The 27,127-nt window shown below is 24.2% G+C and overlaps 1 protein-coding gene across 1 annotated transcript; it reads left to right on the forward strand.

Annotated features, from left to right (window-relative positions):
• Positions 1–295: 295 nt before the first annotated feature.
• LOC145841183 (beta-2-glycoprotein 1-like) lies at positions 296–7,172 on the forward strand. The gene is made up of 5 exons (XM_082948554.1): positions 296–320; positions 5,026–5,160; positions 5,591–5,761; positions 6,659–6,842; positions 7,094–7,172. The coding sequence occupies exons 1-5, from the start codon at positions 296–298 to the stop codon at positions 7,170–7,172; spliced, it is 594 nt and encodes a 197-aa protein (XP_082804680.1).
• The last annotated feature ends 19,955 nt before the right edge of the window (positions 7,173–27,127 follow it).

Raw genomic sequence — 27,127 nt, forward strand, 5'->3', positions numbered from 1 at the left:
TGACATGAAGGGCATATTGTAGTAAGGAACATTTGCAAACACTAACAAATATATAAAGAACATCAAATTTAGAATGTACCTTGTATGTGATTAAAACTTTTTCACAAGAATTAAATCTTACAGTAATTATACTTTGAAAATGTTTAAATTAGAATGAGAACTAACTGCTTGAAACTAAAACTATAAAAAATTATGAGAAAAAAATATTGTTAAGTAAATACTTTACACAAAACAATCAAACAATATAAATTTCTATTCTTGATTAACATGTTTACTGCCGCAGGCTATGGCTAGAATGCCCGGACCACTCTATGTGGATGGTTTATATGTTCTTAACTTTTATCAATATTTCATCAGGAATTTCTTATCTGCTCTTTATTTTCTCCTTATCTTTACTTGCATCAGTATAACACATGACCTAGCGAGCTTTCTCTTAAACGCTTGGATAAACAAGGACTTTAGCTAAAAACTTTCTATAACATTTAAACAGTTATAAAGTGCAATTTGATATCCTCTTACAAAGTAAATTTAAACTTATATAAGTAAATTTTTCCTTATAAAAATTAAAAAATAATAATAAATTGATATGATCAATCTTATTTTGTAATGTAGAACTATTTTTTTAGCCTATTAGCAAACACCAGACAAGTACTTTTTGCTTTGAACTCATACTTTTAAGTGCCCAAAGTTCTTACTAAATACCACTGTATTGCGATTACTATATTGAGTTCAATTATAAACATTTCATTTAGTAGAATCTAAATTATTACTAAGTTTATAAACTAGAATATGTTGATTGGGCGCAGGTAAAGCTGCATGCAAAAGTCAAAGTCCGTGTTAAAGCGTCGCTGTACAATTCTAAGACGCACCCGAAATTTCCCTTCCAGTTTCGGATTTTACTAGACGTTTGTACAACTCTAAGAATAAAAAACTGTGTATAAATGTTCATATTTGTCAGTCAACATACCCTTTTTTTCAAGTTTCATGGGGCCCAGTAAACCCAGAATAAATGAAAAATGTGTTACATTCTAGTACGATTAAAATCTTTGTGTATATTTCATAACTATATATGTTGTACCTTTACTAAAAACAAATTTATAGGCATAAGTCATACGTAGGCTTAAAGGTACAGGGATTACATTATTTCCAAACAAAATTATTATTTACATTTGCTAAATAGTTTAAAGCAAGATACCACTTGTAAATTAAACAGTTTTACAACTATTAAAAAAAACATTAGATTGACAATTAAGATAAATCAAAAAAACTTTGTAGTACTAAGTAGTCAGCTAATACAGCAACACTGGCATTCTGACGACTTTGGTTTGAAGAACATGATATAAGAAACCTTTTATAAGATAAAAAATTCGAGTTAAATTTATAGTTAAAGTAAATTTTCTAGAAAAAGATATTAAAGTACAAACATATTGATCTACTTTTTTTCTTGATAAAATCTATTAGTAAGTAAAAAAAATCATTAAACTTTAGTCTAAGTATTTTTTTTAGCGAGAGACCTTAAGTTAAAAAAAAATATTCTTATCAGTTTTTCAATCAAAACAAAAGTACTTTAAACTTAAAATATTATAAAGGTGTTAAGCGTATCTAAGAAAAGTTTTTTATTTTAATTAAGGAAGGTATCGCGTTTTTAAATACTTAAAAAGGGTGTTATAAACATTTTTAGGAAACCCTCATTTATACAGTGTCACCCAGTTTCCTTGAAAGAAATTTACAAAGGCGACAGTTTTAAAAATATTTTTTTAAATTTTTTCTTATATTTAATTGAAATTTAATTTAATTCAAATTAACTTACTAAAATAAGATATTTTACTTCGTTCAAAAGATTTTTTTTTTTCGTTGATAAAAAATTTAAAAAACTTAAGAGTAAAATTTTGCATCATTTATAAATCTTTATTATATAAATCTTTAACTTAAAAGCTCGTAAATATAGACTTATATAAGTAAAAAATGTCAGTTCAGTTTTTGTTTATAAAAAGTAAAACTAGGCAACTAAACTTACTCTTAGATTAAGCTTGAATTATTTAATATTAAATAATTATTTTTATAAATATATTAAAAAATTTATTTTTAATTTAAAAATAGTACGGGATTTAAAGTATTTATTACATTTCAAACAAATATTACTTAAAATAAATTTAAAAACTGTTTTATTTGCGATTAACTCGTTCAATAAAATGCCACATAAATTGCATTAAAGTATCTTCCTTTAGATCCCAAACACTTTTGTACTGTTTACCTAACGTTGATGCGTACATTATCTGAAACTACCAGTAAAAATTCTAATAATGGTTTTTACACTTTTGTACACTTTTTTTACTTTAATATACACAAAAAAATAACTATTATAAGTTATTACTTAAATTTCCTTATTAAAGTAGTTGAAATCCATTTTACAATTATGCTTTAAAAGTTTAAAGATGTTTAAGTTTTGTTAACATAGACTCATTTAATCTATCTTTTATATGTTTTTTGTAACAAAATTTATTACATTATATAAAGAGTAAAACTTACAAACTACTTTAAGTATTTAAATTGGATAACTTAAACTACTCCATTAACTTTTAAATTTCTAAATAGGTTATTAGTATGATTATCGATCGCTTCTTAGGTTTTGCAAATTGAGTATTTTACAACTGGGCTGCTCTTTATGGAGCAAGCCACAACTTTGAATTGATTTTTCTTTTATCTGGTTGTTTTATAAAAGTTAATAAAAAAAACTGTAATAAAAAAGTACAGTTTATTACAAAAAAAATTATTGTTAAAACCATTTATAAGATTAGTTTTAGCAATAAGTCATTTTTAACCATATATACAATAAGTTTTTGTTAGAATTGTGCAAAAATTAGGAAGTATATTAAAGGGTGAAATATTTCTTAATAAATATTACAACTTTTTTTTCCTAACGTTTTTTGTCCAACAATATAATAAGTTGTTATAATTTTTGTTTTTTTTTTTTTAACCAAATAAGTTTAGTTTTAAAAGAGTTTTCTAAGAAATATTTTTTTTTAAATGTTCAAAACTATTAAAGAAACTTTTTAAACCTTAGATATATTATTGTGCTGTTCCTTATAGTACTGTTAAATTAATTAAGTTAATACGATTTAAAATTTAAAGTTCTCAATTTTCAAAAAGTTGATATTATTATAGAAACATTCTTATGAAACTAAAACTAAAAAAAAAAAATAATTTGCGCAATAAAAAGTTGTTCTAACACTAAGCAACCACTTTGTTTTGATAAGTCAAAATGATATGTTAAGTTTTATTTTGTTTTCATCAATAATTTAAAAGTAAATTACTAGTATAATTAGGTCAAAAGCCCTCTGAGAGAAATTCTAGTTGTAAAGTAATTTGTTGTTTTAATTGGTTTAAAAATTTTCTAAAGCCTGTGTTTCAAAAGTTTTTTAACTATTAAAAAAAGTCTTAAAAATTAACAATATTTAGGCATCATGTAATTTTAAGGTTGAAACGCCTTGATAAAAATGAAAGCTTATAATGCATTGTCTTTTAATTATATACAACTTTTTGAGCAATACACCTCCTTTAATCTAAAAAGATTATAATTTAAACAAAGCGTACTTTTAAGTAAAAATCATACAGTAGTACTAATTAAATAAATTTTATTTTATTACTTAATTGCTATTACAACATTAAAAACTCGACACAGTTAACCATTTATTTCTTATTATCATTATCCAGCTTATCTAATTTTTAGTGTTATGTACAATGTTTTATTAAACTTTCACGTGCTTTTAATGCACTCAATCAGTTGAACCACTTTAAAAAGTTGTGCTGTGCTATATAACATTTGTATAAAACTGTATTTATCATAATTACTATTAGTATAATAAATTTACTAACCAGGTTACTATTTCTACTCAGCTAGAAAGAAATCAGCGTTTTACACGAATGTTATTTGATTAAAAAAAGCTTATTTTTGATATAACTATACAGATTTTTAAGTAAGTTTTGAATAAATTTCATAAGTCCATAAGTTTATAAACTGCTTATAAGCTTGCACAAAGCAATGTAAGATAATAGTTTCATAACAAACTTTGGTTATACACTTAAAATTAGTTTTTTTTACTACAGACATAATTTTATTATTATACAAAAATGCGAGTGAAATTTTATTTATTGAATATTATTCTTGTGTTGGTTCTTTTAAATTTAGTTAGTGCTAGACGAAAGAAACAATGCACTGCAAAAGACTTAAAGGGAACCAACAAAAAGAGATTCAAAAGTAGACTGCAGGCCTGTTTTGTTGTTGACTTTATTAGTAAAAAATGCAGGAGAATTCAAAGGAAAGAAAACTGTAGAAAACTGTTAAAAGGTGAACGTTTAATGAACTAAGATTTGTGTTTTTATATATAAGATATAACGTTAAAAGACGTTAAATCCTGGAGATCCTGATAAGCTAAGCTTATCGGAATACATACCACAGATGTTTTTGTGTCAAAACTTTATTCCGACTAACGACGTTTCAATGCTCTCAAATAAATTTAAGAACAGATCTACGGAGTCTATAAAGTATTAACACACATTAGAAAAAAAAACATGTATATTTATGTATAATTTTTATGTGAGTAGTAACTATAAACGAACTTTATGGTTAAAAACACAGTTTGGAATAAAAACATAATAAATAAAATTGTCTACAAAAATTACAAATTTAATAAAAGCATATACTAACTTCAAAAAAGCTCTAAGAATAGGCAAGTTTATAAAAATGAAAATGAAATTATTCAGTTTTAAATAATTTGTTTTATTTGTTTTAATTTGTTTTTATTTAGAAAAATAAAAAATCTACGGAGGCCGCGTGCCAAGGTTCAGCTTTTAAATCAAACGATCCGGGTTTAATTCCCGGTAAAAAAGAAAGTGGTGTAAAATTCGATAACCCAAAGGTTTTTCGTATACCAGGCCCTTAAGCCAAACATTTTAAGCGTTTTTTTGTTCAAAAAACAATGTATATGTTATAAGCGGTTTCTAGTTAATATTTAATTTTTAAAGATTGTCCTTCACCTGGTTACATAGTGAATGGAATTATAGAAGGTCAGAGCTTTAAACAGGGAGGTGTTATGAAATATTCTTGCGAAAAAGGATTCAAGTTGAATGGTGAAAGCGGAGCCGTTTGTCTGAAATATGGTTGGTTTTAGTAAATTTTTTTGAACAAGTTTTGAACAATCACTTAGTCAGAATACTAAATAATTATTGTTTAGAATATGATGTGTACAAATATGTACATAAACATTAAGATTAAACAATTCAAAAAATTAAACTGTTTTAAAAAATTCTAGTTTTTCAACTAAAATATTCAAATACACTGAACTATCGATGAAATTGATAACTTAAATAAAACTCTACTCTTTATTAATTTTTTCAACTTTACCCACAAACGGTCGCTTCAGTACTTAGTACTTAAGCCCGCTTGTTTAAGATCACAATAGCGGTTTCTCGCGACTATTCCTGCCTGATGAGTCCTAATAAGGACGAAACCGGTCGTAGGATTGTCTCGGATGCTGTTGTTGTTGATCTTGCGGTAAAGTTCATTGTTTATTATATACTCTTTATTAAGGTAAATGGTCGAATCCCACGCCAACATGTGAAGAGATAAAGTGCAAGGGTATGCCAGTTATACCACATGCAACTGCGAATCTTCGGAATTTAGTTGAGAACAAAGTTGGTAGTGTTGCTACTTACTCATGTCTTAGTGGGTATGAAATTAGAGGTGGAACGAACACTGTTGGTTAGTTAGAAAATTTAGATGTTCTATTGCTAAGATTAATGTTGAGAAAAGCATTTAAAGGTTACAAGTGTCAAAGATAGATGATATGCTCTTAAGTTTTTAATATGCATAGGGGTAAGAGAAAATAAAAAACAATTTCAACTTTGTTTAACTTTTATTCTGTTTTTGAAATTATTGTAAACAGTTTTTTTTTCTAACAGCTTATATAAATTTTGTATGTTACTTAAAAACATTAAAAAAGTTTATAAAAGTAACTTTATCACTACATGCCTTAGAATAAGTAAAAATAGTAGTGTTTTTTAGATTAAAATATTAAACCAGAAATCGATAATTCGTAGTTAAGCATTAGTTTTAAGTTTTATGTTAGTTAAATATGAAGTATAACAAATTAGTTTTCAAACAAAGAAAAACTTTCCTATAGTTATTTTTTCTTCTTTGCTTAGCCTTTGTATGATAATTTAAAATAAATAAGCTTACTTTAACTGAAAAATATTCGTTTATAAAAACATTTTATATAAATTGTCGTTGTTTTTTATCACGTTTTACAAGTAGACCAAAAGTTAACAACAAAACAAACAAACGTGCAACCTTTAAAATCTCTTATATTTGTTTATAATCACCATTAAACAAAGGAAGTAGTGTAATTACTATTTGTTATTTATTAAATTAATATCTTACACCTCAGAAATGAAGCCTGGAATGTTAACGTTCATAAAAAAAGTCTTGATAGTCTCTTTACTAGTACATAAAAATAGATTGTTTCTACAATCTGCGAAACAAAACGTAATTGCAACCAACAATTTTATATCTTTAACATAGAAATTAGTTTAATTCTTTTTTATTGCAAAACATTCTTGCAACTCTTGTATTAAAAGAATAAACAACATATGTAAACAGTTTGCGGCGAAAGCGGAGAGTGGGTAGGTAAAGTACCTGAGTGCAAACCAATAAGATGCAGCGGTGAACCCAGCGACATCGAAAACCTGGGGTTCATAAGTCTTGAGACCCCGTACGAGCCAATACTTCACGGGCAGATTCCCTTCCGCTACAAGGATAAACTTAACTTGTTCTGTGAAAGAGGGTTTGAAAGGTTGCAGTTATTTTTTGACTGTTTAGTTTTTAGCTGAGTAATATAACAGTTTTGTTTGTATTGCATGGAGAACTTAAACTTGACTTGTGCCACTGTTTTAAATAATTTTTTAAATTGTGATAGAAAGTTTGTTTTAAAGTATTTTAACAGCCTTTTAAGTTTCTTAATCTTTTAAATAGTAAATAATGAATAATATGTTAACTATTAAACATTTAATAGGTATAAAAATTTTATTTTAACAGAGTCGGACCTCAAGTAATTAAATGTCAATCTGATGGCAAATGGTCTGCAATGCCGAAATGTGTTCCAAATCTAGTATAGATATTTTTCTGCGTTTTTCTATTTAATAATCTATCATTTTCGAGATAAAGTATTTAGAGTTTGTGCTCAAATAAAAAAGAAGTTTCTTAAAATATTTAACGATAAAATTGATGTGTTAGAGCACAAATAACAAAAAAAAAAATAAAGAAGAAAATAAAATGACATTAAAAGACTAGTACCCACATAAAACTCATTGGAAACTTTTATAGCTGCCTTATAGTATTTTAAGGGTTTAAATAAGTATAACGTTGTTTTATTTTTGTTATAGTTTAATATAATAATACTGTATTACAAATTAGTATTACAAAACTACTTAAAAGCAACTATCTCAGATTTACTTACAGTATTTTTACTTTTCTAAACATTTTGCTGTTTTAAAATTGAAGTATTTTTCATTTCTGTGAATTTATAATATAACTATTAAAAATAGCTTTAAAAAACATAGTTTATTATGCGCTTTAGTCTAAACCTATATACATACAAGTTCTTATAATTCAGTTTCATAAGAAGTACACTTTTATAGAAAGGTATGAAATTTGAAAATTTTATTGTAAAACGTTGGTGTGAAAAAGTAAGTTTTGTAATGTCTTGTGATAGTTTAGTACCAAAAAATTGTTAAAAAAATAAGTTTTGCAAATATTTGACCCATTTTATATTTTATTCTACTCTTAAATTTTCTCTAAAAATTTTGTTTTAATTTTCATTTAGCAACATTTTGAGAGTTGTGATTTTTATTCTTGAAATAAGCTAGAACTATACTAAACTTTATTGGTAAAAAACTAAAAATAAAATATTACAAAATTGTAAGCACTTATCTAAGTTTAATCAAATACCCTGCAGAGTTATTAGCTTTAGCCAAAAAATTTCTTATATCAAATGTATATTTATTCTTATAGAAAATTATAAGTTACTCCATAACATTAGTGACTTATGAAAGTCTATATTTTTTCGAAGATAACTAGACTAGGACATCATGATTTATCCATAACTGTTTAAGTTGGCTGAAAAAGAGTGCAAAGAGGAAGATTTCTTTATTTTAATCTTACTTTAGATATTTGTAATTAAAGTACAAACTTTCTTGTACTAAATGTTACTTTCTTTTCTGCTAATAAATTTTAACGATAGTTGATCTTGAATATTTTATGTTCTACTAGATATAACACTTATTTGTCTTTGTGTTCAAATCCGTTCAATTATATTTAAAAAAGACAATAAGCATTATTAAGAAAATTAAAAGGAGAGTTTATTATTTCTGTTTTTTGTTCCTAGTATTGTATAGCAAAACTTTATAAACAGAGGTTTCTTTAAGTATGCGATATCGCCCCTTTGGAGTGATTACTAGTAATTTCGCGATAAACTAAACAGTTATTTAATTAGAAAAAAAAATTATTTCAAATATCCGTCAGTGGGCGGTATTAAGAAGGAGCTTGAAGTTGAAATTCTTGCTATAAGCAAACGTGGGCATTGGGTTAAATTATTAATCAAAAAAAAAAGTGCAGTTACCTTCTGGTCTTATAAATGAATAAAACAATTAAAATCTTCATTTTTAAAGTTTACAGAACAAAACTTAAAATTTTGTTGTTTTATCTTACAACGAATTAAAAAATTACTTAGTTGTTACATTTGTAAATAAGGGCATACCAGATCTCTTTTAGTAGAGTAAAACCATATTGAGCCAAGTTTCACCTTACAAGGTAAAGTTAACGACAAACTATAAGTTAGTTAAGTTATCCACAATATTCATAAACTTTAATAATTAAAAAACGTGAACCAGTTTTATATTTAAAAATGTTTTTAATAAAGATTTCCAAAAGTATTTTGTTTAAAAATTCGGTGATTAGAAACATATTTAAATTGATACTCTAATTCCAGCTTACCCTTATTACTTTTTTGATATCTTAGAATTATTTTTGAGTTTAATGACTAATCAATTTCTGTTCAAACAAAGCATGTTAGTTCAGTATTATTCTAGCGTTTCTGACTGTTTATTCTTTCGCAGATGTTGGGTCTTTTAAAAGAATTCTTTTTAAAACTTTTAAAAGATTGAAACTGTTTACTATAAAATATAAGATTTAAACTTCACTTAAATTAAGTAAACTAGAAAGTAACACTTTAAGCCTTTTGTTTTTTTGCTAAACTTACTGCTTTAAGTATACCATATTAAAGTTGGCTTTGATTTTATATACAAGTCAGACTTGTAATAATAATTATAATGTTATATTTCCACATAAAGCTTAATTAGGTTTTATCAGTTGTAGCTTAATAGACATAGTGTTTACTAAAACAAAACAGACATCAGTTATAAATGATAAATTTTCATAATAATACCAAAACATAAAACACAACTAATTTTTTTTATTTTAGATACTTTTCTTTGACTTGCTAGCGTCTTCAAAGTTTTTTTGAATCAGACTAGTATATTCTGCAAATATACTTAAGTAAATATTTTATTTTCAGTTTTATTTTTATTCGACTTGATATTCATACAATGGAAGTTTGTTTCGGAGTCACTCCAATGGAGACTTTTCCTATTTTCACTCCTAACGAAGAAGATTTTGAAGAGATGCTGGAAATCTTTCGCCAGATGAGGATAACTGAAGACATACAAATGGAAGTCAGCGAAGCTTCTAATGAGGTGAAATCAACTTTGCTGAACAGGAAAGTAGGTATCAAAGTGACGGCATCAGCTAGAAAAAGGTTGAGTGAGTTTTCACGTCTCACCACGTGCAAAAAACACAAAAAGGATCCTGCAGACAAAACGCTTCAAGATGCACGAAACAAAATGATTAGTTTTGTGCCGAGGAAAAAGGTTGTACGAAAATTGAAGATGTAAGAAAAATGACTATTAATTACATTTCTTTAAGTTTTTTGTAAATTATATTTCGTTTTTATTTTCGTACTTTGTTTTCTCATTTTCAGGTTTTGTGTTCAGTTGACAACTTTGTTTATTACTTCAATTATTATTATTCTAAAGGTCTTTAGCAAAGTTCCGTATTCAATATTTAACCTTTAAAAACCTTTTTACATATTTTTCAATAAATGATAAAACGAAAATGCAATATCTTGTATTTGTTTTGATTTATAACTTTATTCGATAAAAAAAACAGTACTATAATAGAAGATCATTGCTAAGATAAAAGTTTACAGCCATTAAATTCTAAATCTACTCATCGGATTAGTTTTTTAAAGATTTCAAACCTAATCATATTTAAACCACAAAGTCTCCAATTTCTGCTTTAATTTTTATTCAGATCTAACATAAAACATAGTTTTAGTTTAGACTAAATTTTAAAAGTATTAAAACAATTAAGGCTCATAAGCATTAAGCAAGCAATTCTGAACTTATCAATAAAACTGCTGTTGAACTCTTATTGTTAAGAGCTATACTTAATTTGATTGTGGCGATATGTAATGTTCTATAAGTAAAAAACTCCTGACGTTATAAACAGTAATGTAATAAATTTTCAAATATTATACTATGCATCATGTATCGTTATATAATAACATTGAATTCTGTTCTGTATTAAATCATTTTACAATTTGAATTGCAGAATAAAATTACTTTCAAATTCTAAGACACTTGTTTTAGAACAAAGTCGATAGTTAGCATAAGCATGTTACAACGAGTTTCTAACAACTTCCAAAACTACTTCAGCTGTATGAAAATAGTTTAGTGTAACAAAAATACTTAATAAAACGTGCAGGATTTAGTGAGAAAAAATTGATTTTGATATATTTTTATACTTGCTAAATTTAGAAGTCGTAAAAATGTGTCAACGCGATTGTTTGGTTTTTTTTTTTTACAGCGTTAATTTTATTTTAAATCGAATTTTTTAGATAACTGTTAAAGAAACTATTTAAAACATAGTTCTTATAAAATGCATGTGTATTGTGCATGCATGGAAATAACAAAAGGTTCCTTATGGGAGACGAAAACTAAAACAGCGAATAAGTAGAAACTATTAAAATCTATCTCCTCTTTTTTTGATATAACTACCTCAAATTTTGGGGAAATGTTCCTTAAAATATTAAGAAAATTTATTCGGAATAACATTTAAAAAAATTAAAAAATGCAATTTTATAAAAAAAATTTTTTTTGTTCATTTGTATACAAAATTTGAATTTTTAAATTTCTTTTTTATTTTTTGCAACAGAACTTATAAATACTGCAAGGAACATTTGCTGAGAGTTTTAAGTAGCTATTTCAAAAATCGTAGGAGAATATAGATTTTTAGTAAAATAGTCTATTTTTTGCTGTTTTAGTTTGCGTCTCCCATAAGGAACCAATTGTTGCCTCAGACTTTGACCAGCTATGTCTTAAAAATTATTTTGAATTTTTAAAATCTGTAAAAAGGAACTAGTAGCTTAGTAAAAACTATAAAAATTAAGGTGAAATTGTAAAAAAAAAGTGTTTTATTTAACCTATGCCCTTAAGTTAATAATTGTACATTTTTGCACTACTTTGAACTTAAATACAAAATTTTATTATTTCTATTAAATGCAAGATTATATATAAAGAGTTTATTTTCAAAAGTAAAAACATTACTTACAATCAAAAGGTTGGCTGTATTTTAAATCTATTACAACAGTTTAAAAAAATTAAAGCAGTATGCTAGAATTATTTTATAGTTTTAAAACTTAAAAAAAAATCTCTATAAGTCAAATCGCGCAAAGTTACATAAGTATATATAAGTCTAAACTGAGATTTGGTTGTAGCAAAAACATTTTGTATTACCTTGTACCAATAAAACACTGTTAAATTTTTCCAAGCTTAATAGTAAAACTAGACAAAAGTGTAAGAAATTACTGTATTATAAATGCAAACCTTTTTAATAAAACGACCTATACAAGCACTTGATTTTTGTAAATATTAGCTAACAGAAAAGGTTTTCATCATGTTTATGGCTGACTTCAATTTTTTTATACAGACTATTTAATTTAAAACAGTTAATCAAACTCACTAAAGTTAGTTTTAACAAAGGGGTCATCTTAAATAGTTTAATTAAAATGTGTTTTAAACATTTTATAAATAATGTAGTTAATAAACTATTTTTGAACTTATTACAGTAATGTAGATTTTAATTTTATTTTTATTCCTAGGTTATGTAACATACACAAATGAGTGAGATACTGTTATTTAAAATAAGTTATCAAAAGTTGCTAAATAGAAAATAAGTATTTATAAGATATATACAGCTATTAAAAAAAAACTGAGTTTTTAAAGTTTAAAAAGTATTGTTTTTATACGAAAGTTACACACAAACACCGGTAGACTGTAAAAACTTTTAATTAATGCTTTAAATTTTATAAACAAATTTTCTAGTTTTTGTTTAATCTTTTTACCATTTGTTGTAACAACTTCTCCTTACATCTTACAATCACTTAGCTTGTTCATTGAAATAAGGTTTTGTAGAATAATGCGACTTTTTTATTATTAACGTAGATACTTGTTTTTAAAACATTGAAATAACTAATTTGTTTTAAACATTGATATGAAACACGCTTTTGTTCCAAAATATAAGGTAACAGAAAATAGTATATTATGTGTTAATAGTATAAAATTTAAAGAACTTGTCATTAATTAATTTAAAACTATACACTGTATTTCAAGCCAGTTTATGTAACAATTAACGAAAAAAGCACTGAAGTAACAGCATTATATCAATTGTAAGACTTAATACAAATAACAAACAAAAATTCAAAAGCATTTATTTTTAAGTAATAAGTAAATACTTTTACATAACACCTAGCTCCAATTTGATCGCAAAATTTTGAAATTTGTTCCTTTCTTAAAAAAAAATACTTACAATAGTATTTTCAAGTGAAAACCAGTAATCAATTTAAAATTCGTTATGTTTTATAACAAAAAATACGATGTTTAAGATTATTAACATAATGATTAATTTTAACAGTTGTTAAAATAATGTATTTAAAATTATAAAAAACCAATTAATTACAAAATTGAACTCAATAGTGTATATTATATGATTTTGTTTAATTTCTTTGTTTTATTTCGTATAAGAACAAAAGCTTATTATTTTGTTTATCTTAACAAGAAACAAGTAAAGTTGTGGTTGATAGACAAAAAATAATCTCTTTGTAATTTTTCTTTGTTTAAAAATGTTAGTAAAGTTTAATCTAACATTTAATAGTAACAAGGAAAAATAAAATTCCAAATCCTTTCTAAGTATTATTGTGTTTTGTTCAAAGATTTTTGTCAATGTTTCCTTGTTAAAACAGTATATAAACCAACATGAAAATATAATTACTATTCATTCATGTAAAAATGATAGATAGTTTATTTTCAATTATGAAAAAGTACGTTTACTTTTTCTAGTAATTAATTTACAAATCAGTGATATTACGTTTGATATTTTTGGCAAAGTATAATAAAATTACCAACTTGTAGTAACAAAAATTACTAGTATGTACTATAGAATATATTTTACTAAACCATATTTTTTATAAGTTTTAAATATTTATATTGTTTATTTCAGGGACGTGTTTTGACTGGTTTCCTGTTTCCTATGAACTCCCTGATAAAAAAAAAAAAAGATTATTAAAATATCACTAAAAACGTTGTTTATTGACTTTATTTTGGTTATTTGATAAACTTTGAATAATGAATGTTGAATTTATAACACTGAAATATTAAAAAGTTGCAGTAAAAAAAAATGCTCGTTTTTACCCAGCTGAAATAGATTTTAAATAAAATTTTAACTGTGACGTCATAATAGGTAAAAGTTTTTAAGTAGCATTTTTTCTAGGAAACTTTTTACTAAGATGCTCTTTTTCCCATTATAAATTGTTACTTAGTAAAATATCTTTTGATTATTGTTTGTCAACTTATAACTACAATTTTACCTTTTAAATGTCCAACATAATCAGTAAAGTTTTATTTTACTTAGTTAATGGTATATAATAAAGTTATGTTGTTATACAATAATGTTGTGTTTGTACTTAAACATTAATATTATTGTTTGTGTGTCAACCAGCTGGGCTTAAACGAAAAAAAATTCAATTGAAAGAGTTTTCAAAATTATCTTTAAACAACTACACCACCTGGCAATTCATTCTTTTAACATTTAATGATATTTTAATATTTTTATTAAAGTTATTTTTTTTTTTTTTGTTGGCCACAAAGTTGAATTTTGATTTTTAAATTTTAAATTTAAAGAGATTTCAAAAACATCATTAAAATCCTTGCACTATCAGGCAAAAATTTAAATAAAACTTAAAAATATTTTAAGTTAATTGTATAAGTCTAAATTTTTTTTATAGTGAAGTATAAATTTTTATAGACTAAATTATTTGAAATTTTTTTTTTACGGTAAATAGATATACAAATGTAAAAAGTTTAAATTCTAAACGAAAAAAATTGTAAGAACTCCATCTATACTAACATTTAAAACAAAATTGAAACTCTCTTTATAACAATCAATTCTAGTTTTAATTATTTTATAATATTGTTTCCTAATCAAAAGGTGAAATATTTATAGAGTAAGTTAGTTATGTCTGTATTATTTTTGTTTTAATAACAGATTTGAATTTTGATACACAATTTGTAAGTTCTTAACTTTTTTCTGGTTCTTTTTGTTTTTGATTTATCTAAATCTAATACCGTATAATAAATAAAAAATATAATATTTTTCTACGACTACTTATATGTTTTTTTGTATTTATGAGCAGAAAAAAAAAAATTTAAACATAGAGTTTTTCGGCTAAATATTGCGTACTTAACTGGCAGTGCATACCTAAGAAATGCGTACTTAAGCGGCAAATTAAGAACAAAAAAAATTGTGAACCCCCTTTGAAAAAAGTTTAGACACTCCCCTGGTTTAGTTAAACTAGAAAAATTGATGCAACATCTCACTTTACAATCTTTTTTAAAAGATTAAAAAAAGGCAGTTTAAAAGTCTTAAAAAACTAAAAAACAATATCTTTATATGTAAAAAAGTTTAATTTTAATAAAAAAACAGTTGCAGTTTTGACATATTAAACATTTAAAATAAGATATTACTATGATGTTTAAAACCGGGAAATCTTCTACTTTGTTTTTTATTGGCTCAATTCTGGTTTTTCTTTTGGTTGTACAGAATTACGAAGTTGGAGCTAGAAGGTTTGTTTAATTACTAACATGTACATCACAATACTTAAGCATAAAACTAAAAAACCATGTTTCTAAAATTTATATAAATCGTACAAGATCTGAAGTTTTTATAAAGTGTCTACCGATAAACCTTTAAAAAAATATTTTACTATGTTATAGTGTTTTTTTTAAATTGAAAATTTTAAACGTATGTCAAAAACTATCTCTGTAAATTTAAAAAATAAAGTAAAAACAGTATCAAAATAGTCAATAGAGCTATATGTTATTAGTTTTTTTTAGTTGTTTAACAACCACAAAACAATTAATATGATTGGTAGACTAACATTGAGAATGTTGAGAAACATGAGTGTTGATCAGTTACGCAATGTGAAATGTGAGGGTAGAATGTTAGACTATTGCAATTACATTGGATCATATTGCACTGCAGAAATATTAACCGTTCGCAGAAAAAGAGATACTGGTAACTTTGGTTTGTTATGTGTAAAAATGATAGAAACGTCAGGTTTACTTTAAGGTACCTTGACTAAGAAAATGTATATATTTTTATTAAACTATAAAAAAGCGCTTAAAATTTTGCTCCAACGACATGGTGTACAGAAAAAAATTTCGGTTATCGAATCGTACACCACACTTTTTTAAACTTCCGGGTGAGCTAGAATAGAATGATTTTTTTGAATTTTTTTTTTAATCCTTTAAAAATAAAACAATGAATAAAATTAAAGAGAAAAAAAAAGTATGGTTTATTTAACAAAACGTTTTAAACCTTGAAAGTAAAAATAAAAACAATAACATTTTTTGTGAAATAAAAGAAATTGAAACATATTTATTAAAAATCTTAAGAACATGTTTTTATAACTAGTTTAAAGTTAAAAAAAAAACACTACATTTATTTAACAACAATGTAATGTTTCAGTTGGCAAAAGAAAAAACAGAATTTGCAAAATATGCAGAGAAGTTTGTTACAACAAAGATTATTGGTTCTGAGCAAGTTGAAAACAACTTCTGTTATTACTGAAGCATCAACTATTAAAATGTTGTTTAAAAAATACTTTGATCAGTAGCTATATTGTTTTGTTTACATATAAATATAAGTGACTTTGTATTTTTTGTAAAATAAATTGTAAATGTTGACCACTTGTTACCAAATATACTTTTTTGTTTATGTTCATACTTTGCTTGTAAGTAAAATAATTTGCACATTCAGATAACAACTATATCAAAATACTTATCTGTTTTTAACTTACTATTAAGCTGTAAAACTAATATTTTTTTTAATGGTTTCTGTAAATTAAACTAATTCAAAAAGTTGTTGTCATGTTTTCTAATTAAACTTTTTAGTTTAATCTGAAAAAAAGTTTAATACTCTGTTTTAAACTAAAACTTTTCTTTTTGCCTGTTCGTGGTAAGACAAAAATATTTACATTCCATAACAAAAAGTGTTTTCACTAAATACTGTTAAAAAAAAAGTTGAAACAACTTCCAAGTAAATACTTTTCATTAATTATATAAAGAAATACTCTATTCTTTAGTTTTACTACTTAAATCCGGCAAAAAATATCTTTTTGAATAAAAAACTCAACTACGACTAAAAATAAGATAGTTTAGCTACAGAAACTTATTATGCGTAGTTTACTTTTGTTTCTATACTTGAGCTAACAATTGGTTTGCTGTTTAATTTTTTCCGTAACAAAGTACTATTTGTGTTAGATTAAAATAATTTTAAGCAAATTTAGTACCTCAGTTTTAGTTTAAATAACATTTGTAACTAACGTAAATAATTTCATATGCTTTTCAATAGTAAAAATAAGGGTATTAAGGATTAAGCTTTATAACTATTATATGTACAGTAACCTCTCGCATCTTTACGCACTCGTGACGTTACGCACTCTCGTTTAGTTACGCATCTTAGAGTTCTAAAGAATTATAATTTTTTTTTTTTTTTTAATATTGCACAAATAGGTTTATGGTATTTTTTCAATTAAAAATATGTTTTCGAATTTTAACTCACCTCTCCATATCTTTAGACTTAGTAAACTTATGTTCTTTAACTAATTGATAAACATTTAGTTATATCTCAGTTTATCAGAAATTTTGTTTACAATAAAAAATTAAATTAAAATTCTGAAAGAAATATTACTGTGTTAAATAATGAAACACAAATAAATAACACTGCACTGTTGCCCTATGTATGAATAAAAATTTAAAAAAGAAATCTAATAGAACTTCCTAGCAAAAAGTAGCACTGATACTTAGTAAATATAGAGCTTACACTTAACACAAATCTCAATTGTTTTTTTAGTAAACATACCATTAATTATCACTTGAGTTTTTTTTTTCGTTTTAGTTCTTTTGTAACACTTGCTTTGCACAGCAAGCGTTGAAATTCTTCGCACGTTGCCTTCAAATCTTCGTAATGTATAAAATATATTGTGTGAAGTAGCAAATAAGTCACATATAAATAAAGATAAAGATAAATTATATTTATTATTAAAATTAATAAATTTTTATTACAAATATAATTGTTTTATATAAATAAAAATCCTTTTTTTTAATATATTTATAGTTTTATCTTTTGTTTTCATAGTTATAAATAAAGTAAATAAACTGTTAAAAGTGGGAAAGTCCTCAGTATGCTTTTAACTAGAAGCATTATCAGAAAACATCTATTATAGTGAGTATAATTGGTACCTCTCGTATCTTTACGATCTCTCGTATCTTTACGCACTTTTTCTGTGGACACAATGTGCGTAAATAAGCGAAAGGTTACTGTAAATAAAAACAATAAATATATTCATATATATATATATATATAAGAGTTATTAAACTTTACTTATAATGTAACTAACATAAAATTAATTTTTAGTTACCGGTCTTAAATTGTTATACTAAAACTTAACTATAGCAAAATAATGACTTAAGTTACTTATAAAAAAACATCAATGTTCTACTAACTTTTAAAAATGTAAGGTAACAGATAAAGGTGGTTGTAACTACAACTACTTTTTCATTGTATACATATTTAAATGCTTAATTTAATACTTGCTAATAAATCTACTAAACTAAATGCTGTAGATATTCTTATTAATATTTGGTGTAGCTATGCAAAACTATTTAATATCTATTTTTTCAATATAACTATAGTAGCTACATGGTGAACTCTAAATAAATTCAAAACAGAACATTATCTTACGTATGTGTAAAACTAATTTGATAATCACTGTTATTAGCATTATACTAGTGTAGAACTAAGTAAAAATTAATATGTTCATACTTTTTTGTAAGAAAATGTTTATTATCGTATTCTTCTAAAAATCATATTTTCAGTTAGTAAAGTTTTTTGTTGAAAAAAACACTTTAAATTAATGTTAAAAAATACTAATATTTTGGAAAGTACTACTTCATTTATGAACAAAAAACACATTAGTATTTGTATCCCATTGTTTTTTATACAATTCTTACAAATATTTTATTCACGCTACATGCGAAGTTTTCAACTTAATGGTAAACCAAATATCTTACTGTAGTTTTAAAAAAACATTTAAAACTTTGTTGAATAACTGTATAACTTGTTTTACAAACGATTTCAACATTTAAGATTTTAATGATTTTTGATGTTATTAAGTACTTATGAAAAAAATTAAAAGGCAAAGTTTTAAAGAACATTTTCTAAACAAAACTTTGAAGTTAACATGACATAGTTTTAGAAATGTGTTTTACTTAAATTATATTATTATTCTTAAAACTATTATTACTACAGTTCTATAGGTTTACTGTCGTTTCTAACTCGCTATCATTTATAGCACGATCTTTTCTAACCCAATCTCTTCTAACCCGATCATTACTAACCCGATCACATCTAACCCGATCACTTCTAACCCGATCACTTCTAACCCAATTACTTCTAACTTGATTACTTATTACCCGATATTTTCTAACCCGATCATTTATAACCCGGTTATTTCTAACCCGATTTAACCCAGTCATCTCTAACCCGATCAACTCTAACCCGATCATTTCTAACCCGATCTAACCTGACAATTATAACCCGATCAGTATAAATAGGTTTGTTTACTATTTTATTTAAATAAGAATTTGTTTTAAAAACAAATTAGTATCAACGCAGTTGTTTTTTTTTTAACGAAATTTAGTTTCTTTTGTTAAAAGTTAAACTTAATGTGCAGAAAGCTGTTGTTAAAATTTAATTTTTGTTATTTATTGCTATTGGAAGTTTGTTATCCTACGCTAGACCCCTACATCAAAATTCGGGCCACTTAAACTGAATGACACTTAAGAAAGAGACGAAAATTTATATATCTAAAATCTAAAAATATAGTTTTATCTGTTATTTATAGATTAACAGCAAAAGAAATCAACACTTTAGTATAATACTAATTGACTTTTTTAAAATTTAAAGGAGAAGGTTTTTAACAAATTTAGTTTCAACTACATAATAAGCAAGTTTAACATCGATTCTTTCATCGATCAGTGAATTTTAATAAAACCAAACCCAACTGCATAATCTTTCAATTTAGAATTGACTTTCACTCTTAAAAATTCACTAACACATATTTGAGACGATTTAGTAAATTATTTCAATGATTATAGTGCATCAATCAGCAAAATAGTCTGAATCACGGACTTCTTCATTAAAATAAGGTTCATGGCTACTTTTATATAATTCATTTTGAACATACTAGAATATCAGAATTCAAACAAACTACAAACTTTCATGAATAAAATTTATTCTTGTTCAAACATCAACCGGATCTACACATCATAACTTTTAGAGTTAGGTTTTGTACATTTGTGCAACCGTTTGGTATTTCATTGTTTTTTTTTATCAATTATTTTTGTCGCTTTGCTAAAGAATAATCGATACAATTAAAATAAACATTATTGGAGTTAAGGTAAAGACAAATGTAAAAATAAATCAAAACTTTAAGTGCATTGACTAACGAATAAATTTTAATTTTAAAGTCTAAAGCACATTAAGAATACAGGACAAGTAAATGTCTACCGAAAATATTGAAAAACGGTTTATTTCTTACAGAGGAAAGGCGCTGCTATTACAATCAAACTATAGAATGAACCAAATTTTAAATAATAATTCAATGGTCTATTTGTTTAAAAACTTTATAAGTTACTGATAGTTTCTAGTATAAAGTATCTTATCTTAATGAAGTAAACTTAAATCATAGTTGTTTAATTTTTTTCAAAAATTAGTTTTGTTTGAAAACTAATTCCACATTTAAACTAAAAGATAATTATGACCGCATGAGTTTTTCGATTTATTTTCGTAGTACTTAATTATTTTAATAAGGTTAGAAAATGGATTATTAACTAATTGTAATTAATTAGTTTTAAAAAGCATTAGGAAAAGTATAAGTCTTTTGAGTTCTAAAGATTAAGTATTAAGTTTTGTTAATCTTCAATGTTAGAAATATGATGAGTATTGCAGCCACTCCGGACTTTTTCTTTGAAGAGATTCTATATGGTTAATATATATTTTTTAAGTATGGAGACTAGATTGGCAAGTTGCATTCAAATTTAGGGCAAATTTATATGAAATACAACTTTTTAAGAATACTAATATCAGTATATATGAAACTTGAAATAGCACAGTTAATAAAATTTAGTAATCTTAGTTAGTATGGTGATTTAATTTCAAACTATCATCATTGAATTTTAAGTTCTTAAAACGAAAGTGTTCACTGTTTAATAAGTCAAAAGCAGAGGTAGATGTTTTATAATATTTAAAACCAGTCATTTTCTAGAACATTTTTTTTCTTTTAGCCGGTGGTTAACTACATTTAGAGATTAAATAAGATATATTATGTGATATACTTGTCTATAAAAGTTAAGTGTCAAAAACTTATAAATTTGCTTTTTTTTTTCTTTTAAAATATGATGTATACAGAGCAAAAAAAAATTATATTTATCTTTTAAAGTTTTTAATATTTAAAATTGCAAAAACAGCTTCTCACGATCAATAGTAAAAAATTCTTTAAAAAATTTCTTGATATCTTTTAAAAGTTATATGTTTCACAGGTTTCCAAAAAAACAAACACTTAAGATTAATTATCGAATAATAAGTAATTTGATTAATTTATATAATTTCAAAACTTATAATAAAATATGTTTGTATTGTGAAACTGTAATATAGGTTTAGGTTTCTAATAAAGAAAAAACTCATGACATTTATAGAAATTTAGAGGTGCAAAAAAACACCGAGAATAAAGTCAATAGAATTCAAGCTGGCTTTACTGTAATGAATACAAAGTAAATATGTTGCTTGTAATAGTCGTTTGAAAAAATAGTTGATTAAAGGAAACAACGAACGTGATGGAATTTTTATAAACTTTTGCTTTAAGCTATACTTAATTTAACTATAATTAATTTATTACTCTATTTCAAAATGTCTTTTCAGTACTTATTTCGTTTTTACCTACGTTTTTTCAACTGTTCATCATAAAGTAGATTTTGAAGAAATTTTGTCGACTAAAATACTAATTTAAGTCGTAATTGAAACATTTTGTATATTATAAAGATTTAAGTAAAAGTTTTAAAGATGATTACCTGGGAACGATTTGATTAACCTCTGACTTGTTTTACAAATAAACATATCTGTTTAATTATTGGTGACAATTTTTGTTCTAGGACTAAGTAGAAATTTATTAATGATGTGAAATCAAGACGGTCAATCGACGTAACATACTTTTGCGGTTTGTTATATAAAATAACTGTTTTAATATCTAGGTTATACATAAAAATCATGCTTTTTCACTTAATATAACAAAAGTATTTAGTTTCCCTAAAGTGTTTGTTTGAATTCCTTTTTCTTATTAGGTCATTGAAAGTTGTATATCAATTTGTTATAGTTATAAAAATGAAACTTAAAACTAACCTACTATAAAACGTCAAAACATTAGTCAGCAAAAATACAACATTTACAACAGACATACAATGTAGTTTTAAGACGGTATTATAAAGGTTTTTGTATCTGAATATTACAACTGTAAAGGTTTACTTTAAAAAAAAAAATTAGATTAAAACTATTATAAGATCTAACTTAAGTATAGTTATAAATGCTTACTTTAAAATCCAAAAAAGAATATTTCAAAATATTGCAAAAAGTAAACCATTTAGTAAATTGTATATGAGTAACGAAAAACGTCCATTAAAGAAGATTGATAGAACAAAAAAATATGAAACTATGTGTAGGGTGAAATATCAAAAAATGAGGTAGTAAAAATAAATTAAACTTATGTTAAGTTAATACTAAAAATATTATTTATACTAACAATGTTTTTTATGTTACACAATAAAATAATAATCTTTTAAAGAAACTAAAAATAAAAAATAACAAGTATTTTTTTAACTTTATTATGACTAGTTTGTTTTAGCTCAAAATCCAGATTAATAAAGTAAAAAATAAACAAGTAGAATGGATTAGAAACATTCGGGTTAGAACTGATCGGGTTAGATCATTAATTTTGCTACTTAACCACTAAATGCGTTGTAAATCTCGTTCGCGAACATTTCAACAAACAATTTTTATAGTAAACAAGTATAGCAGACTATAAAATTTTGAAGTAAACAGTTTTGATATAGTATTGCATATTTTTTATGTATATTATTCTTGTAGACTTAGAAAACAAATTTAATATAACTTCATCTACAAAAACTTTAGACTTTACAAATTTTATTTTTTACAAACACTATAATGTAGAAGTTGTTCAGTCAATAAACATAACTAATATAGTTTTAGTAGATAAAGTACTTTGTAGAAATACATTAGTAGTATTATAGTATATTTTATTTAATTAATTCTAAGTACTAAGTTTGTATTATGTCTGTTTATTTCAGTAATGTGTTTAAAAACTTTAATATTTTAAATTTTGTAGTAAAAAAATAACTTCAGCAGGGTTCGGCAAACGAAATTATATAAGTATTGTTCGATATGTATTGATTCAAAATTTTGTTTTAATATTGCTAAGAACACGTGCTGGATAAAATTCAAATCAAATAAATTATTTTTAGGTTAAAATATTTTTAAATATTAATAAATTTTTAATTGGTTTGTTAAAACTAAAACTGAATGAAACAGAAAGTAAAGTTTTGCAACTAAAAGTGATGACCTCAAACATATTTTAGAAAACTTCACTACTGTATATTAAGACATTTTTACAGGTAAAAAAAAAATTCTCAACATATTAATTCATTATTATTTGCTTTATTAAGTTTAAAACTAACATTTTACGTAATCAAATCTTGTTTTTTTTTTTTTAACAATCTGTGTTAGAACTGTTTTATTAAAGGCTGAAGTTTTACAAAAATAAGTATTCATTTTTTTTAATTCGCTTACAAGTTTTTAATGACGTCAAAAAACGCTTGCTAAATATATAAATAAAGTTAAATAAAACATTTAAACAAAATATTTAACTTTATATTGCTTCCAAAACATCTATTTCGGTTAAGTTTTCTAATGGTTGAAATTTTTTAACAAACCTAACTAAATATAACATTAAGTTTGTGATTTGCAGAAGGCATAACTTTTAATTTTAATGTTCACAGTTGGGTTTTGTAAAAATGTTAACTTTTTGTTTTTCCAATTAAATTAAAAGCTTAAGTTTAATAGTTACTTTTAGACTTACTATAGATGTTGTGGTTGAAAAATTTACATAATCAGTTTCTTTTTTTATTATAATTTTGCAGCAGTTATCTTTTGTTTATTAGTAAAATATTTAACCTTTTTAATCATAGTAAATTAAAAAGTAAGACAAAGTAGAAAATCATATTGATCATCAAAATATTTATTTAAAGTTTTTGTTAAAACACTGTTTTAAGCGTTAAGTAGTTTAAATCTACAGAAAACATAAATGTAAAAATATATGATAAAAAAAAATATATATATATATTATATTTGTTATGTAAGGACTTTTTATATAAATAGTTCAATTTCATATAGTAAAATCTAACTCAAGAATTAATGTTAAAACAAACTAATATTTATCTCGAGTATGCCCGATAAAGCGTAAAATATATCTTTTTATGTGACGTCACTAATAGTTCAAAAATTTTCTTAAGGTTTTAGTTCATATATAAACAAACTACAAAATAGTACTCATAGTTTTATGCAAAATATAATAATATCTACTAATATTTTCACCACGTTTAATGCGTGGTTAAAAAACAAAGCTTAAAGGCTGATTAGTTTCGTTTACAAAGAACAAAGAATTAATGCTTTATGAAAAACAATAATAAAAAGTAAACGATACCAAAAAGATAATGAAATTTGAAGCTATGTCAATTAACACACTCAATTTCATTATTTAATACATTTGAATACTTTTTTTTTGATTAGTCGCTGTGAAACAAAGGTTTATACGTTCTTAAATGGCAATCGATTAAAATTTTAAAACCTTTCGAGGCTGAAAGTTTTTCTTATAGCCACGTTTTTTTAGTTTTAATGACACTTTTACTTTTATTCAGTTTTAGTTTTAGTTAAGTCTATAATTTTTTTAAAATTTAATTTTAAATGGCCTAAAATAAAAATAGTTAACATTTTAGTACAAAATTAACCTTGACTAAAATATTTATGTCTAACTTAACGTACTCTCCATCATTCTCTTATTTTTTTTCTAATCCATCACTTAAAGGTTTTCATTATCACTTATCATTTTAAAGTATAACCATAGAAAACAAAAGTAGGTCTATTTTTGGCCATTTTTTGAAATCAACCTACATATTTTGTTAGTTTACAAAAATGTTATTATTTTTTTATTTTCTTTATAAAATTTGAGTAGGTTAAAATAGTTCTTTGCTTTTAGTTTCTTTTTAAATTTACAAACTTTTACTAAATACTTTTTGAAACCTGTTAAAACTTAGAAAAATTTGTAAAACTAGGCAGTACAGTTATCTGAAAAACTTAGAAACTATTTAACAAGTACTCTTTGTGACTTAAAAATACTATTCTGAAAAAAGTTACATAAAGAGCAGTTATACAATTGTATATCATAAATATGATATTAAAATAAACTACAACAGAAAAATATATAGAGTATACTATTTAGGAAGTACACACTTGCGTAAGTTAAGCACCAAATTTCTAAAATGAATTGATTTATACTAGTTTAACTAGAAAAGCAGTTATATAATTTTAATTTAATAATGATTAATGTAACTATAACATAATTATTATTGAACATATCAAGAACTTCCAAAATAGAGTGAAATAGACTGTAATTCAGTTTGTTATGACAGCGCCTTAAAGTATTAAGCTGTATTAGCAATAAAAGAAGCCAAAAAAATATAGTGAAATTGCCATGTCTGACAAAATATTATTCTTCAAGCAAATGTAGTTTAAATTTTTAATTAAAATTTTTTGAAACAACCTAAAATAATATGACCCGTAAGTATGTTAAATGAGTTAAGTTCCAAGAAGTATTGTTTTAAATTTTTATTAATTATTTATTTAAACATTTAAATTATTTAAAATTTCAAATTTAATGTTTATTCTTGAATTATTATCATAATAAGATAAGTTTTGCTGAATGATTTGTTTACAAAATGTTAGCATTTTTCCTTGTAAAAAATCAATCATAACTGTTATACAACTGCGGTGCACTACAACAGCTGCGTTCTTTTTGAGTCTAAATTCTTATGAAGTTCATGAATTAAAAAAAAAAATCTTATTGAGTTTTTCATCAAAGCCTGTACAAAATGATCTCTATGTACCGGAACCTGGCTATGTTTATTATGTACTCAAAAACTTGTTTAAATTTTCGAATACTACATAAGCATAGTTTAAAAACAAACAAATTAAGCAAGAAACTAAGTATTTAAAGTACAAAGATAATACATTCTTTATTTCTTCTTCTTTTCTTTTTTTTTCAGGTGGTTCATGCATCAGTATCCCTCCCCAAGCTACATCCTTGATATTAACGATTGTATTTTAAGCACTATTTGAAGATATGAAAGAACAGAAGTACTAAATACAATCTATTTTTAAAATATTCTTTTTTAATAAAAATAATATTTGCCAACTTTTTATAACAACTTTTTATAAATTTCTCCACTGATATGGTTTAAAGTATTAAAGTCAATACCAAAGGTAATAACAAAAGTTATCATTAGCTGTATTTTATTATATAAGTTTTGATTTAAAATAATATGGTTTTAAAGTATTAAAGTCAATAGCGTAGGTATAAAAAAAAAAGTTATAATTAGCTGTTTTCTGTTATATAAGTTTTGATTTAAAATAATTTTGTTTATTTAAGCTAAGAACATGTGCTCGATAAAATCTAAATTAGAGAGCTTACTTATAGGTTAAAACTATTTTTGAGTTTTAAAAATTTTTCCATTGATTGTTAAACGTCCATTAATAAACATAAGAACTCATTGAGTTTCTATGTTTCCTTATTTCATTAAATTTAAAGAATCAAGTCTTATTTTAATTAAATTAATAAAATTATTTTACCTATTGTAGACTAAAGTACTGTAGTCAGTTGCTAAAAATTTAAAATCTATTTTTTCAAATATGCATTTTATTAAATTATTAATAATCATAGCCTGATTATTAATGAATATTATTTATAGGATTATTGATGTTTGTTCCTTCACAATAGCAGAAATAATAAATAATGAAACATTTTTTTGTAACATAATTTCTGAATAAAAGTTAAAATACAGTGATTTACATAAGTCAAGAATTTAGTTGTAATTTTCCGCATTAAAAAAATAATGTAGATAAATAAAATAACTTTATTGTAAATTAACAAAAATAGTTAAGCATTTTAAATTACTCAATATTTGTAACTACTTGGTTATTTGAATAAGAAATAAG

This window comes from Thalia democratica, chromosome 7 (genome assembly GCF_965202585.1).
Source record: "Thalia democratica chromosome 7, ktThaDemo2.hap1.1, whole genome shotgun sequence".
Taxonomy (NCBI): Eukaryota; Metazoa; Chordata; class Thaliacea; order Salpida; family Salpidae; genus Thalia; species Thalia democratica.

Coding starts and splice junctions, on each gene's coding strand:
- LOC145841183 (XM_082948554.1), top strand. CDS start 296: ATGCCCGGACCACTCTATGTGGATG. Junction 5,161..5,590: donor AGCCGTTTGTCTGAAATATG/GTTGGTTTTAGT, acceptor CTCTTTATTAAG/GTAAATGGTCGAATCCCACG. Junction 6,843..7,093: donor AACTTGTTCTGTGAAAGAGG/GTTTGAAAGGTT, acceptor TTATTTTAACAG/AGTCGGACCTCAAGTAATTA.